Source organism: Macaca fascicularis, chromosome 11, assembly GCF_037993035.2.
Source record: "Macaca fascicularis isolate 582-1 chromosome 11, T2T-MFA8v1.1".
Lineage (NCBI taxonomy): Eukaryota > Metazoa > Chordata > Mammalia > Primates > Cercopithecidae > Macaca > Macaca fascicularis.
Genome location: NC_088385.1, coordinates 18,375,156 through 18,392,125, shown reverse-complemented (window position 1 = coordinate 18,392,125; position 16,970 = coordinate 18,375,156). Strand labels below are relative to the sequence as shown.

Below are 16,970 nucleotides of genomic sequence, written 5' to 3'. Positions count from 1 at the left end.
GAGATATGGCTCATCCTATGAGCTGCTTCTGCAATTTTTTGGGTGAGGTGGAGTGGTGGAATCAAGGCAATGTAGAGAAGGCTGGAAAATTAGATACCGGTGATGGGAGGAAATATGGTCTACGTGGGTTGATTATATACATATAAACAAAGCTCAACTGAAGAATCATTTCATTCTCTTGAAAAGCATTAGTGTCAAAGGAGTACTCTAGGAGGATACATGTGAAAAGAATAAGCTTTTTTTTACTTTGTTCTTTCCTTGTTAACTTTTGTGACCTGGCAGCAGAATTTGAATGTGAATGGGCTAAAGGAGAATCTTAGGCAGATCAATCTGTATTCAAAATACAGGATGAACCATGGTGAGCAGAGGAACAGGGAAAAAATAAAAGTAGATGAACAAGATGTTCTAGACATAAGTTAAAAGAAAGAAAAGAAACAGACACAGATAAATAACGGGAACTGGAAAGCATCCACCACGAGGTCCTGAGGGAATCAAGGGTCAAGCAAGAAAAGTTGGAAAAAGCAAGCAACCCAGGGGACCTCTGCCCCCTTTGCTGACTTTGAACTCCCCATGAGAGTTCAGGGAAGGGACACTGTACTTTATTTTTTATTTAATTATTTAATAATTAATTTTAATTATTATTATTATTATTATTTTTGAGACAGAGTCTCACTCTGTCACCAGACTGGAGTGCAGTGGTGTGATCTCGGCTCACTGCAAGCTCTGCCTCCTGGGTTCAAGCGATTCTCCTGCCTCAGCTTCCCGAGTAACTGGGACTACAGGCGGGCGCCACCATGCCCGGCTAATTTTTGTATTTTTAGTAGAGACGGGGTGTCACTATGTTGGCCAGGATGGGGATACTGTACTTTAAAAAGGCTCTGTCTGTGGAGATATCAACCTAAAATGCTGCCATAAACAAATGAAACAACCAAAATTTAGGGTAAAACATTTAGGGAGAAAAGAAAACGTTTTCTTGGCTTTGCGGGAAGTGACATGGTAGCTGCTTAATTACCACCCAAAGAGAGATAATCGCCCTGAAAATGGGACGGAGGATCTGTCACGTGAAAGAGATTAAGAATCTGTAGTTGGGAAAAGTAAAAAGCAAACAGGCCATAATTAAAAATCTATGCAGTTTTTGTGTGTGTGTGTTTGTTTTTTGAGATGGAGTCTCGCTCTGTCTCCCAGGCTGGAGTGCAGTGGCACCGTATTAGCTCACTGCAACCTCTGTCTCCTGTGTTCAAGCAATTCTTCTGCCTCAGCCTCCCTAGTAGCTGGGATTACAGGCGCCCACTACCACGCCCGGCTAATTTTTTTTATAGTTTTAGTAGAGACAGGCCTTCACCATGTTGGCCAGGCTGGTCTCAAACTCCTGACCTTGGGTGATCTGCCCTCCTCGGCCTCCCTGTAGTGTTAGGATCACAGGCGTGAGCCACCTCGCCTGGCCCCAAAATCTATTAAATTTTAAAAGGTATGAATTAAGTAAATTGGGAAGACAATTCATCAAATACAAAATACTTAAAATAAGGTGTGGCTCTTTGAAGCTTGGAGATTCGTATACATAAGGTAGAGTTTTAATCACGTATCAGGGTGCAAATTTATGGAAGTAAAAGCCAAAAACATGGAGTGATTAATAAAGCACTGTTTACTCACCAGATAGTGGATTCCTCTGGGAAACCAGACATTTTAAACTTATGATTAAAAAGTGATGTTGATGTCCCCACCACACTAAATTACCAGGCAGCATGACTGAAACCAAGAAAGTGAGGAAACCAATTGTACTTGCTTCCTAATTATTAATGAGAAGTCTGAATATTAACGAGGATAACTCTTTCCCAAGTGGTATGATCCTGCTGTAGCTCAGAAATGGACGCGTTGAAACAGCCTTGCCAAAAGTTGGTGAGGTAAGACTGGGGAGCCAGGAGGAATGAAAAGCAAAGGCAGTGGGAAAGCAGAAACAGAGCTGAGACGGCCGCCATTACTCTGGGCTTTTGAAGTGATGCTGACATCTAGTGGTAGTGGGTAGGAAAGGCATGAGGAAGATCAAAGCATTTTTAAAATATCCTGATACAGGTCAGGTCAGGTTGTGTTCTACCCAAGTGTTCCACCCACACACACTCTTTGAGAAAAAGGATTGTTGTAAGACTGAGGCTAAGAAGTCGCGAGTATGGCTGGGTGATGAGGCTTATGAAGAAGCTATTGTACTTGGATTTTTCCGCCCACAGAGGTACACACCCACGGCTGCTCTGAGACAGGCGGTGCTGTCTGCCAGCGTTGCCTTGGGTTGCCACCTCAGACTAAGTGCGTCCTCAGGCTTTCAGGGAGGGAGGACTTGGGAGAAGAGGAGGAAGACGGAGCACATAACACGGTTGGATATTTCAGGGGATGCTTCCATGTTGTTAAAATAATAAATCTTCATCACTGAGATGAAGGGAACTGGCAATGCTGGTAGGTTGGGGACTGGGAATCTTTAAAATCATAAAAGGGACAGGTAGCTTAAATCCAACTTCTAATCATCATGAAAAGTGAATTTGGGATAGAGTCACATGGAGGATAAACTAATGACAAATGTATTGAATCGAATCCAACATTTCAAATATAAATCAAATTGCACCAGTTCTACAGTCTCTATTTGGTGGCATTTACCCAGGATGGCTGTTATCTGCAATTGACTCTGAGTCTGTACAAAGAGGTTTTACTCTTAGGAATCTACCCATGCACTCTGAATTATGATGCCAATAAAAGTGTAATCACTATACACCAAATGGTTTTCTGGAGGCTAGTGTCTTTCTTTTATGCCTCAAAGCGGTTTGAACATATACAATAAGAAAATGGGAAAGACAGATACAAAGAAGTTTGAGAGAATTGTTTTCAAGCATACCATTGAATAATGGTAAGTTTTTCTGTCCAGGGAAATTTTAAAAATACATATAGATTATGTTCCTACCTCTGTCTGTACCATAGACATCCGGTATGACCTCATTTCTGACACCAGCCCTAAGATGTCGACAAACTCATGATCCCGAATATGCTGCAAAAGCCTGTCCAGGGCAATGAATGTTCCCGTCCGTCCCACTCCAGCACTGCAAAAGAATGTTCCGATGGCACATTATTCAGATGGTCCTTCTTTTTTTTCTCTTTTTTCTTTTTTGAGACGGAGTCTTGCTCTGTCGCCCAGGCTGGAGGGCAATGGCGTGATCTCAGCTCACTGCAACCTCCACCTCTTGGGTTCAAGTGATTCTCCTGCCTCAGCCTCCCGAGTAGCTGGGATTGCAGGCATGCACCACCATGCCTGGCTAAGTTTTGTATTTTTAGTAGAGATGGAGTTTTGCCATGTTAGCCAGGCTGGTCTCGAACTCCTGACCTCAGGTGATCCTCTCACCTTGGCCTCCCAAAGTGCTGGAATTAGAGATGTGAGCCACCGCGGCCGGCCCAGATGGTGCTACTTTACTGTTGAAATAAAATCGATGATTTCTAAAAAAACTACAAATAGTACCCTTGTGGAAAAAAGAAGTCTAAGCTCCTGACAATATTTTCCACTTAACTGATTTTTAAGTATGCAGTTGTGGTTGGTGTTCCTTCTGATGTTACATTTCTGACTGTCATGGCTACCTTCCTGAGAGAGATTTGCACTGCATTGGCCACACCCTTTTTCGGGGTCTCTGCTTCTGGAGAAAAGTAGGGATTCCACGTTGAGTACTCCCAGGAGCTGATTTCTGCATTCAGAGAGCTGATACACATAAACAATACCCTGTCTTTTGAACACCATCAGAGTTAAGCCCTCAGACCAGCTCAAAAGTCCAGTTGAGATGTCCATACTCTAACTCTAGCTCTGGGACCACAGAGATTTGTGTATCTTCAACCCTAAGTTCAGTTCACCACCCCACACCTGTCTTACAGCACACCTGCCCTTTTAGTGGGTCCTGAGCCTGCTTCCATCTCACAGGGACCTTTGAAATAGTTACCTTAAAATCACATGAAAAAATGTGGACCCAGTCTCAGCCAGTCCCCCAATCCCAGTGCTCAGGGCACAGGTGGAAGTGGACGGACATGCGCCGGCCAACTGCCCTTCACAGTCCCTAGTTCTATGTGTTGAAGTCAGCCCTTTTTTCCCTCCAATCCGCAGCAAAGAGCCAAATGGCTCTAAGCTTTGAATTCCTGTGAAATGATGGGAAAAGAGACAGTTCAAGCCAATTATATGGAGTTTTCTAGAAAGATCCCACTCTATAAACCTTGAGTGTAAGGTTGCTTTTTCTACTAGACAACCCTTCCCTCCCAGGATTTCTCAGATAAAATGATCTGCCACTGAGTAAGCGCCTGTAAAGTCATATCCAGAACTGCACTTACTATCTTCCATGAAAGGAATCCATGAGTTTGACCCCAGAGTTGAACAGCTTCATTTTCTGCTCTTGAAAAAAACCATTTTGAGAACAGATAATCTTATCTGCTAAAGCACATCCTTTAACCTGTGAATGCCTACAGTGGATTGACAGCAACGATATCGGCCCTAAACAGAAACTTACTAGCTTATGAAGCATCTTCCTTTCCAGGGAGATGCACACTCCACACAAACACACACGAATGCACACACATACATCCTCATTCTAGCCATTCTAATTCACAAGGGCCAAAGCAGTAGGTCTGGGGTTGTAGATTTATTTGCTTAGGTTGGCATGGCTGCCAATGCTTCCCTTCCCATCTTCATCCCACCGCCACCTGCCACATGCCATTGGAGCATGTTTATGTCCCCTATTCTTTTGAGGTTGCATAAGGATTTTACAGAAGTATTGTATCACAGAGAGAGATTTTGATGGAGCTCTGTTCGTATAGTAGGAAGAACGAATTAAATTTAATGATAACTGTTCCTGTTGGGAATTAGTGTGGACCCTGATTTTTTTACATCCTATATCCTTTTTCATTCTACTGTCTGAAAATTTAAGAGACAATGCTAAAGAGGAAGCATAGCAAATATGTTTATCTTCATAAGCTGAATATCTTCATTTTTTCTTTTCTTTTTCTAGTTTTTATGTCTATTTATATAATGTCCAGCTGTGATCAGCTTTCTATAATTTGACCTTGTATTTGTCCATGTTGTAACTACTCAGAATTCTTGATGGGGCAGGATAATATCACATATGAAGGGCATGATCTTTGCAGATTGGCATGCCTGGATTTGAATACTAACTCCTCCATGTTCTGGTTGCATGAACTTGTGTGAATCCCTTAACATCTCTACCCTTCTCTATTTTTTTTTCCATTTAAAAATGGGAATAATAACATCTATCTTATAGGGTATAGATACAAGAAAGCCATAATAAATATTGTATATAATAAGACATCAATTAATCATAGTTTAAAAAATCAGAATTCATTTAATTTTCAACTAAATCTGATAAAGGCTTATGGAATGGTGAGCTATTCCCCTTACAGAATCAACTCCTAATATTTAATAGACTGTGCAGTTGATGAGGTTACCTGCAGTGTATAATCATGGGACCTTTGCTCTTGGTAGCTTGCTGTCGGACCATGTGTACAAACTGCAGGATACTCTCTGCAGCATTTGCTGTGGGCACACCATGATCAGGCCATGCCGTGTAGTTAAAATGCATCACATCCTGCATCTCGTCAGCCTTTAGAGAAAAAAAAGCCAAAACCAAGCATTAATTTTTCAGTTCACTGTTAGGATGACCCAGGACTCCACTAGCGATCACAGGTTAATCATGCAAAAAGGTAGAGCCATGTTCCACACCTGGTCAATACACTTTCCATCCTTTCTAGTTTTGAGCACCATATCTGGCATAAAATAGGTAATGAAAAAAAAACACGCTAATTATATAAAGCTTCAAATAGTAGGATAAGTAGGCTAATCTGTACCTGTGTAATTAAGGACAAAACTTAAGCAGATTAGGGTTTGCATCCTGGCTCTGTCATTTAGAAGCTGCATCAGCTTTGGCTAATGAATTAAACACTGTAGAAAGTGCTGTTGGCGCCCTTTAGATACCTTTGCCAGCCTGAGGCACACTTTTCCCAGTTGCTGCTAACAGCACAGCAGAACCCATCTCTTGATAGTTGCCTTCCACTGCACAGAGGGGCTTCGACGGAAAATGCCTAAGAGGTTGCGTTCTCCTGCTGAGGGCAGCCCAGAGCTAATGCCTGACTAATTGTTGGGTACAAAAATCCAGCCTCTTTCAGAGTGAGACAATACCATGGTGCTGTTCATGCCCCAGCATTGTTTGTGGGATCCAGCACAGGTGAGACTTCAGCTGAATTATCTGTAGGGCTTCTTCTCTATCAATCTGCTTCCCTTGCTCCCTTATGGAATTTCCCCAAGAATGCACTTTCACAAAATCACGTATATGAGAATCCTTGTCTTGGGCTTTGATACTAGAGGAACCACCTCACTGAGCTTCAGTTTTCTCATATCTAAAAGTGGCCTAGTGATACTTATAACAAGAGTTGTTGTGTGGATTAAGTGTAATCATGTTTGTGATATTGTTATTTACTAGTACCTCATTACTATCGTTCACTGTCATCCAGCTCCATGCAATTGTATGGTTGGTTCTGGGAATCCCTAGATTCCCAGATATACAAGTGAGTATAACTTGTATATGTATCCTACTTCTATTAACCCATACATCAAATATATTGCTGTTCCCTCTGAACTGAGTACATATTAACTAGAAGGTGGATCTTTCCAGATCAATTCTTTTTAGTTCCAACTAATTTGTAAGAGTGATATATTCTCCACTTGTTATCAACTGTCAGAAATATCCCAAACCCAGGCTTCATGAAGGTCTGATTCATCCCTCATTCCTCAAACTTGTGAAGAGCCTAGAATTCACTCAGAGGATGCAATACTATATCCTAACTGCGAAGGAGGGAAGCTTGACCTCGCTGTCAGTTTTGAACTAAGGTTTAAACTCAGGTATTAAAAGAGAAATGAATTCAAAAGAGTCAGTGGTCTTAGGCAGAAAATAAATGTATAAAGACAATTCAAAAATAAAATGTATCAGTAAATATGTAAGATTTATTTAAATATGCATAAGTTATTACCTCCCCCACACCCATTGTACCCTTGGCACCTAATATATCCCCAGTAGAGTGCAGCGCCTCCCCTACTATGTTCAAGGATTTTGGCTTAGACACACAGAACATGAAGTCTACAAAGACACTGGCTACCCTCACTGCTCTTTTCAGGAAGTATGTTGAGAAACTATCTTGTGCATAATGAATTGTGCAGAATAATTTACTTATGCAACGTCATGAGGATTTAAGAATACTCAGCCACCAAATAACTTTGGTTGCCAGGGAAGTTCAAGAAAATGCTTGCCCTGTTCAAATGCTGATCATAATTTGTATAACACATGTACATTGTAGCCAATATATATATTCCAGCACGGTTGAGGTGAAAATGTATTCAGTTAAAAAGTGCAAGGTGGGCCGGGTGCGGTGGCTTATGCCTGTAATCCCAGCACTTTGGGAGGCCGAGGTGGGCAGATCACAAGGTCAGGAGATTGAGACCATCCTGGCTAACACAGTAAAACCCCATCTCTACTAAAAATACAAAAAAATTAACTGGCATGGTGGTGAGCGTCTGTAGTCCCAGCTACTCGGGAGGCTGAGGCAGGAGAATGGCGTGAACCCGGGAGGCGGAGCTTGCAGTGAGCCAAGATCACACCACTGCACGCCAGCCCAGGCGACAGAGTGAGACTCCGTCTCAAAAAAACAAAAACAACAACAACAACAAAAAAGTGCAAGATAATTTAAAATCATTTAAAATCAGGAAATCATTAAATTGTAGTTAGTTTCTCCACAGCTACAAGGCAGGGGTCCTGGAACTGGGGTCAGCCTGAATAGCAACCTGAATAGCAAGGCACAAAGTCCCTGGCAACAAACAGGTTTTTCATGATCTTTAGTCTCCAGCTCTCACTCAGTTCGTGCCAAGTTCCAAGTAGTAGAAAGTGACAAGTTGTGTGTTATGGTCATTTTTCTCCTTTCTTGTTAAAGGAGAAAACTCTTCTGGTTTTATCTTACTTAGCTATTCCTAAATTTCTCTTACCTTGAGTTCCTTATTTATGTAATTTTATCTTTTTGTAATTGGAAAGTTTCCACATATCAAAATGGAATGGATAAAGAAGGGTATAAACAAAAAAGTGAAACAAATAGAAAAATATATTAATTAGCACAGCACAATGTTCTTTGGGCAACTTAGCCTTCATTGTAGGAGCTTAGCATTTAGATTCATCATGCTTATGGCCAAAAGGGGGCACTCTGGTACCAGATGCTTGTAACAAGTAAATTCCTTACAAGCAAACACTACTGTTCAATGTTTTATTCCTATTTTTCAAGTCCTTCACATGATTGTCATTGAAAGATAGGTCATCATTTAAGACCAAGGACAAGAAGCATAGTACTGACCATGCAATAATCTATGTGACTCTTCTTTGTCAACAGACTAGGCAGTGGAACAGACCCTATTTTGTGCTCTGAAATTTTTTCTCCTATGTGCAAACCTAGGGACAGATTCGTACTGTATTTGGTTATCAGTTTGCACTGGCTTTTCAATTGAAATAGCTAAGAACAAAAAACAGAGTTCAAATGGCATTCGGATTGACAAATATTTTCTCTGATGGAAAGTCTATTGATGCTTTACAAGTGCCTTATTATTTTTGAAATAACTCCTTCATTCACTGATTTATTCATTCCACAGGGATAGAGCACTTGCTTCTGAAACTCACAGTATACTGGGGAGGCAGACACAAAAAGCGAGAAGTGTAACTATCTATGGTGTGCTGTGATAAAGCAGCTTACTTGAGACTCTGCCACAGTGGAGGAAAGGGCTAATGGTGTCCGAGCCCAGAGAAGACTCCACAAAGGAGGTGACACTTAAGCTGAAACGCTGCATTTGAGTAAAAACGTGCTTAACAAGGAAGCAATGTGAATTTCAAACGACTGAAACAACACAAAACACAGTCTGAGTTATACAGGAATTTGCCTAAATTCTCCTAGTCATAAAAGACATTGTTAACTGCCAGTTAACAATGATTAAGAAGTGATTTATCTCTTGTACATATCAATAAGTAGGCAGTATCAAGTTCTTACGTTGTATTGATATGGGCAATCTTTGTTTCCATTGCCTATTTTAAGGGTCAGCAAACATTTTCCACAAAGGGACAGTTAGTAAATATTTTAGTTTTTGCAGATCATATAGTTTTGGTTGCAACTACTTAAGCTTGATGTAGCACAGAAGCAGTATAGACAATTCGTAAACAATGCAGGCTGTGTTCTAATAAAATGTTATATATGGACATTGAAATCTACATTTCACATAATTTACATATAGTATTTCATATAAAATATTTTTTTGTTGATTTTTGTGTGTGTGTGTGTGTGTGTGTGTAGACAGAGTCTTGCTCTTGTTGCCCAGGCTGAAGTGTAGTGGCAAAATCTTGGCTCACTGCAACCTCCCCCCACTGAGCTCAAGCGATTCTCCCACCTCAGACTCTTGAGTAGCTGGGACTACAGGTGTGTACCACTATGCCAGCTAATTTTTGTATTTTTAGTCAGATGGGGTCTCCCTGTGTTGCTTAGGCGATCTTGAAATCCTGTGCTCAATGACCTGCTCGCCTCAGCCTCTCAAAGTGCTGGGATTACAGGCATGAACCACCGTGCTCAGCTGATTTTTTTTCAACCATTAAAAAAATGTAAAAACCATTCTTAGCTCATGGGCTTTATCCAACAGGCAGTGGGTAAATTTGTTCCACAGGCTACAATTTGCTATTTCCTTAACTATTAGAAAGGATTGTTTCTAAGCAGGGAAGAACATCTCGGTGAGAACTTTCCTATTCAATTTTGCCTTCATAGAGAGCATGTTCAAGTGGAGAGGGCTATTAATAGTAAAAACTCTACATTCTATAGGCTGAGGTCAATGGCATGACTTTGATGGATGTTAGCGCCTAAGTCTGTCACAGAAATATTCAGCGTTTGCTCAGAGACTTGTCAGCAGAAAGGTGGCAGGCCTTGTGAGAAAAACAGACTTTTTTTTTTTTTGGATGTGTTATCAATCAGAAATCAATAGCCCTTCAAGAGCGATAGGGAATTATGATTAATAAGACCTAGAAGTACCTTCCAAACAATGAAAACCAAACCAGAACAAAATGAGAAAAAACAAACAACAAAACCCAAACTACTAACTCATGGTTTAATTATTTAATTTAAAATGTAAGTGTGCCTTATAGACCCTAATTATACTCATGTATGATTAATATAAGTAATGAGAACACTTCTGTCTTCAATGATGCCTGATAAGCAATGATTAACAGTGTCTTCTATGATCCTGAGCTAATTTGAGATGAACTAGTGCAGACTTTTTACTGCATCTTCTCAGCCTCTCCAGAACAACCATATCATCCCCACCATCACTGATGAACTGGGGAACAATGACACTGAAAGTGGATTTTTCCTCTTGAAGGAGGCAGCATTGCAAAGCTCCAAGTGCTCACTGGGGCGGTCTCCCAGCACTTGCCCGGTGGTGGTGGGGTAGGTGGCAGCACAAGGACAGCACCTGCTCTCTGCTTGGTGACTTACATAGTTGATCCGGAAGTGTCTACAGGCCCAGTCGTCCTGTTCTTCCTCTGAAATCATCTCCACAGTGATGTCTCCGTAGGCTATAGGTTCTTCCGTGAACGGCCAGTAATGGTCACATTTCACCTGGAGCAAGGACAAAACAATTGTTTAAAACAAACGGGCTAGGAAAGCAATTAAGCCTGTGCTCACTTAGGGAAAACAAAGGTATTTGCCTGTGACGAATTAGATAGGACCGTGGTGAAGATGAAACGTAAAGCAAATACAATCGTTTTTGCTACATAGTGTGAATTCTTATCACATGACTTGGGTCATTCTTATCATACCTAACTGAAACAGAGTTGAGGGGTCAGGGGATAAAGCACTCAGAACACCCCAGCTACTTGGGAGGCTGAGGCAGGAGAATCGCTTGAACCCGGGAGGCAGAGGTTGCAGTGAGCCGAGATCGCGCCACTGCACTCCAGCCTGCGCGACAGAGAGAGGCTCCGTTTCAAAAACAACAACAACAACAACAACAACAAAAAAGCACTCAAAACGCGTAACATTGTTCCAGGAATATAATTTTCCGTAAGCCCTGGTTGCTGAAACTGCCGTTAGTAACTTGAAACCAGTGTTATCTAATAGCAACTGAAACAACCTCCTGCGACTCTGAGACTAGTTTTACCCACCACCATCCATTCACCAATCCAAGCTTGCCAGCTCCCCAAAACTTTACTAGTGCTAATGAACTTTCCTGCAAAACAATATGCAGTATTTCTCCTTTTTAGAAGACTTCCAACCTTCTCTTTTTTCCTTTGAACATTGCAAAGACCACCAGGTCTGTGTGTTTGCCCCCAAATTGTAATTCTTGCTTCACGAATACAATGTTTTAAATTTAGCGCTTTGTCTCTACGTTTTATTTGACTTTGAAAACAGCAAGCATTTCATCAGTGGCAGAGGCTGGGGCAGGTTTTGCTGCTAAGTGGGAACTGCTTCAGTAAGTACGTACCCTCCTTTTCTCATTACACTGAGTGAGCATGACAATAATCTGAGACTTCTGTTGCAGGACCATCTTCCAGAAGTCATTTCTGGTTTCAGGCAGTGGTCCCTGGGTGGCAATATACTCCTGGGGTGAGTTGTATCCCTGAAAGATAAGTGACAAAATTATCACCTAACCAGCCACTGTCAACACCAAATGCTGCTCAACGCCTATGGGAAAAAAAATGAAAATTTACTGGTGATAAAATTGGCAAAGGATCACACACCTATGTAACGTTTTCTCCTTTTTTAATCAAAGAGGCTATCAGATAACTGACCATAATTAGTCTGTGTGATTGTAAGCATTGTTCTCCAGAAGGCTGCAAAAATCACATCCACACCTTTTTATGACAATAATAACGATCTTTATATTTTAAAAGTGCCGGTGTTAGCGTGGAACCCTTTGAATTTGGTTGCTGAAACAAATTTAAACACAAGATAGGTGATCTTTAGCCTTTCTACTTTCCCTTTCACTGGTCCTTTATAAAGAAATAGAAACATTACTAGTCTATGGACTTTTTTTGGTATTCTTTATTATGAAATGGGGTAATGCAAACTTTTTAGAATTCAATTGCTGGGTTGGGAATGGTTCTCTTTTGAACTGTTCGACACATCCGTATAGCCCTGCTAGTCTTTCTCTGGCTGGGTTAGTACTGGGGTGCCTGATTTTTTTTTCTACTTACAGGAATATAGTTGGCATTGATGTAGTCTGCACCTTCCTCTTCGTTCATGGAGACTAATCTCACACGGCTGAAGTCATCTGTAGAGAATAAGGAGAAAAAAATATTAAAATTCAGGATGGAAGGAAAAGCTATTTTGACCCTCTCTATCCAGTATTAAGTTAAATAAGTCAGTGACAGGGTAGGTAGATAATAATTTTTAGCCTGATATTTTAGCCATTCTTCAACTTTAGTTTGCTGTTTAATTAAGTAAGTGAATATCTTCCAACCACTATTTTTTTTTTCACTACCAGCTCTCCTGTCCTTGAAAGAATTGTTTCCAGGATTGTTTAGGGGTTGTGCAGAGTATTTCAGGAACTAAAATATCTGTGAGACTGACTGGACAGCTATAGTATGTAGCCTCAGCACACAGTTTGCATTTCACCTAGAGATGTCCAGAGAGTTCACTTCTTTAAGGAAGCCTAGACAAGAGAAGATGCATGGGTTTCTTTTGTAGGTGGACATTAAATGAAAGAAGTGATTTCTGAACTGTGGACAGATGTGAAGTGTTATTATGATAATATATCTAATTTCATCAAGAAACCATATCAAGAAGAGACTTCTCTTTCTAGAGCGTTTTCAGCCTTCCTTTTCTCACTTTTCCATTCGTGCCCAGCTCCTACAGCATGTAGCAGAGAGAAAAGTGAAATCTAAACTGGAATGTATTTTGATTGTTTTGTAAGTACTTTATATTACCTTTTTTCTTGAATGTTGCTTTTTATTACAAAATGCTAAGCAACTATATAACTTGTCAGAAGTTAGAGAAGGAATTTTAATATATTGCATTGCCTTTCAATTTGCCTCTTTCCATTATCAATGAATCGACTGAAAATATTTTATGAGAGTACAAATGATCCAGTCCCCAATTTGACTATGGCTTTCTAATCTCTAAAGGGCCAAATGGTCAGTCTTTTTGTTCAGACACAATTCACTTAAAAGCACAATAATTAAATCTTCCTCCATATGATAAGATCTAAAGACATCAAAGCAGAGTGAGATCAATGCAATCTTAGACGTGGCCTTGAGATCCAGACCACAGCTGGGTGTGGTCAGAGATTGGTGAAATTGATTAATCTGCAATGACAGTCCTTCAACCCTTAAAAGACATGAGTAGGATTGGCACAATTGATGATCTTACATGGTAGGATGTTTGTGTAACGGTTTTTACATCGATTCAGTGGAAGATCTGCAGCAAAGTGTGGGATATCCAGTCCAATCAATTTCAACTCCTGTAAAGGACAGAGAATGGATTTGAGATTTCCACACATGGTGTGAATTGGATTATCGTTCACACTGGTTTATTGCTCACAAGCCCTTTGGTATATGACACTGCAGTGGCTCCCATTAGAGGCGGAGTGTACTCTTCCACCCCACTATTGTCAACTTGGTTTGGCCAATGATCTTAGGTAGAAATCAAGTCCAATCAGGAGCTTTCAATGCACTTGCTTGTTTGGTTTGCCCTCTTAGGTGCCTGCTGTCTGCCGTGAAAAGGACATGACCAGGGAAGCTGCTAGTCCCAGAATGAGGAGACACAGAGGGCAGACCTGACTCTGACCCATAGCCTGAAGCAGAACTGCCCCAGCTGTTCCACAGACCCGTGAGTGAGAAAAGTAAATGTTATTGTAGAGATTTTGAGGTTGTTTCTCATATAGCATTACTGTGGTAATAGCTATCTAATACAACACATAAATACCTTGGATAACTTAGTGGTCATTTGGAGAAGTAAGAGCTATATGTATAACACTCAGGGTATGAAAAATTTGAAAATAAAAATGTTTTTCAGATTTTTGGAGGAATAGGGTAACTTAAGTTTATGAAATTTGTACAAACTTTTCTTATTCTCTGAAGGAATCTACGTTTTTTTGTTTTTTTGTTTTTTTTTTTTCTTGTAGGCAATGAGACTTAGAGAAAATAGTAAAAAAGAACGAGGAAGGAGTAGAGAACAATCTCCATGTTAAAAAGTATAGGATTAGGCCGGGCGCGGTGGCTCAAGCCTGTAATCCCAGCAGTTTGGGAGGCTGAGACGGGCGGATCACAAGGTCAGGAGATTGAGACCATCCTGGCTAACACGGTGAAACCCCGTCTCTACTAACAAATACAAAAAACTAGCCGGGCAAGGTGGCCGGCGCCTGTAGTCCCAGCTACTCAGGAGGCTGAGGCAGGAGAATGGCGTAAACCCGGAAGGCGGAGCTTGCAGTGATCTGGGATCCGGCCACTGCACTCCAGCCTGGGCGACAGAGCGAGACTCCGTCTCAAAAAAAAAAAAAAAAAAAAAAAGTATAGGATTAACAGGCACTAAATATCTGGTAATAAATATCTGAATATCTGGTGATGAAACCTCAAACATAAAGATGGATCTGTAGTTGCTGGGGAAAATCCTTTAGTGAGAATAAGAACATTCAAATGTCTGCCTCCATATATTGGTACTCTTATAAACCTCATTTCAGAAGGTGCACTGATAGAAAATTTTTTATATAAATAACCGTCACACTTCAAAAATGGTATGTTATGGGGTAAGGGGGATTTTTAAGTTGCTACGCTGTGTATCTTATAGGAAACAAGGGGATTGTGGTCAGGCCATCTGTATTTCCTGGAGGCATCATTCACATTGTGGTCTATGTGAATGGTGTCCACTGGAGTTGTACAATGCACAGCCAATGCAGTGGATCTAGTTATATTCCTATACAAATTTTAGAGGAATATTAGTAAACAGTGTACATAACTGTGTATAAGCAGGATTACCCACGTAGTGTGCATCTTTCTATAAGACTATTAAGTGAGGCAGAAATCGCTTATTAGAAATTTTATTTACATTTATAGAAGGTTAATATTGAGCCCAAGTTTTACTCTTCATAATTCCTCCCAATTATTACTTCAAGGAATCAAAGTTGGAGGAATACTTTCCTGGGAGAAGAATTTTGGAGCATCTTTTAACACTGTTGAAGAGAACTGGAGACATTGGACCATGTTCTAGTATTGAATAGGGATATCTCTTTCATGCCCTTTGTGTCTTTATTCAAGTGTTCTTTGCAAAGCACATGCTTTATTAATCAAGTTATTGAGTCTTCTGATGCTTTTAAATAGAAGATCCATGGTGGCAAATTACCTTGTGCTTAATGGCATTGGGTTGCCTGACTGTAGCCAACATGGATGAACCAACAAAATTTGCCCAGATTTCTCTCTTCCTTTGATTTCTCATCACTTTTGGCTTTTCAAGATGACAGTATCTCAAGTTCTTTGGACTAAGTTGATGTTAGTCTTACATACAAACTATGTTACATTTGATTTTCAACTCACAAAATTGGTTTTCTTCCATCTCAAGCACTTACTTGCCAAATATGTTTAGGTAGATGCTTGCCATTGTTACTTTATAATGGAGCATTCCATTTTAAAGGGTATTCAAAGGTTGAGTATATTTTTCTTGTAAGAAGCAACTTATTTTTAGTAAATTTCAACTAAATCAGTGTAATGTTTAGGTTAGTTCCTTTTGGTGGTTATAAGCTTATTTAAATTGCTTAAATTCTTTTAGAAATCTACCTCCTTTAGAAAATGCCTGCATAGATATTTTTTCAAAATATCTCACATATTTTGATGTGCCACTTAATAAACTATATGTTCGTGGAAGGGTAGTTAACTTTCTTTTTTTTAACATCAGTTCAATTACCTGTAAGATAAGGCTAGTAATTTCTCCATACCTTCCTTTTTTATAGTGACTATCAAATGGAATAGTTTAACTCAACAAATACTAATACAGCACTATTGATAATCATTGTGAAATACTTTTGCGATGATTCTTTGTTTTGCTTTGCCTGGCTCCACAATTTCTTCCTCCTTTGCCATTTATGCCAGCAGACCAATAACTCTTCCCCCAGTTTCCTTGCTTTGGGGACAGACTGGTAAGCCACAGGAAAAGGCCTCAGATACAAAAGGAATTGTGGAACCAGATTGAGGCTGAGTGTTTGAGCACATGTGGAAACTGACTAAACTGATAGAACTTTCATTGTGTGTTGCCTTCCTGCTGTAAATACTCTAAGTTGATAAGAGAGGTTTAATTGGCTGAACACTGTAAGTGGAAGTTGCCAAAGTTGAATTGCAGCAAAGCGGGAACTGCATGTAAACACAATATGCTTAGCAGCCTTTGTAATTTAGCCTGTCACTAAGTGGAAAATAAAATATTAAGTTTCCAGTTCAGCAGCTTTGAAGTTATTTTCTTTCCAACCATATGGAAATTCCATTGGCTTAAATCTTTATGAAGACAAAGTATGGAGTGATAAACCTGAAACCCACATAAATCATTTTTGAATTTTCTTTTGTCAGTTTTGTTTCTAAATATAATTTATCACCCTTTTTTTCTAGGCTATACAGTCATCTGTAGTGGGTTGATTGGTGATCCCCAATAAGATACATCTATGTCCTAACCCCTAGAACCTGTGAATGTGATCTCATTTGGAGAAAGTGTCTTTGCAGTTGTAATTAAGTTAAAGAACATGAGATGAGATCATCCTGGAGTAGAGGAAAAGGAAAGTAAAGATGGAGACAGATCAGAGTTATGCAGATGCAAGCCAAGGAGTCACTGCGGCCAACGGAAGCTGAAAGAGGCAAAGAAAAATTCTTCCCTAGAGCCTTAAGGGGAGTATGGCCCGCTGACACTTT

At 40.2% G+C, this 16,970-nt stretch overlaps 1 protein-coding gene across 2 annotated transcripts in view; it reads right to left on the bottom strand.

Moving 5' to 3' along the window:
* PTPRO (protein tyrosine phosphatase receptor type O) overlaps positions 1–16,970 on the bottom strand; it is a 278,715-nt gene that overhangs the window by 4,868 nt on the left and 256,877 nt on the right. For both annotated transcript variants that reach the window (XM_005570243.5, XM_005570244.5), the window contains 6 exons: positions 13,456–13,546; positions 12,282–12,358; positions 11,570–11,704; positions 10,585–10,707; positions 5,473–5,627; positions 2,945–3,080 (listed from right to left, as the gene is read on the bottom strand). In XM_005570243.5, coding sequence (XP_005570300.3) covers positions 2,945–3,080; positions 5,473–5,627; positions 10,585–10,707; positions 11,570–11,704; positions 12,282–12,358; positions 13,456–13,546 — 717 coding nt within the window. The remainder of the gene's footprint in view (positions 1–2,944; positions 3,081–5,472; positions 5,628–10,584; positions 10,708–11,569; positions 11,705–12,281; positions 12,359–13,455; positions 13,547–16,970) is intronic.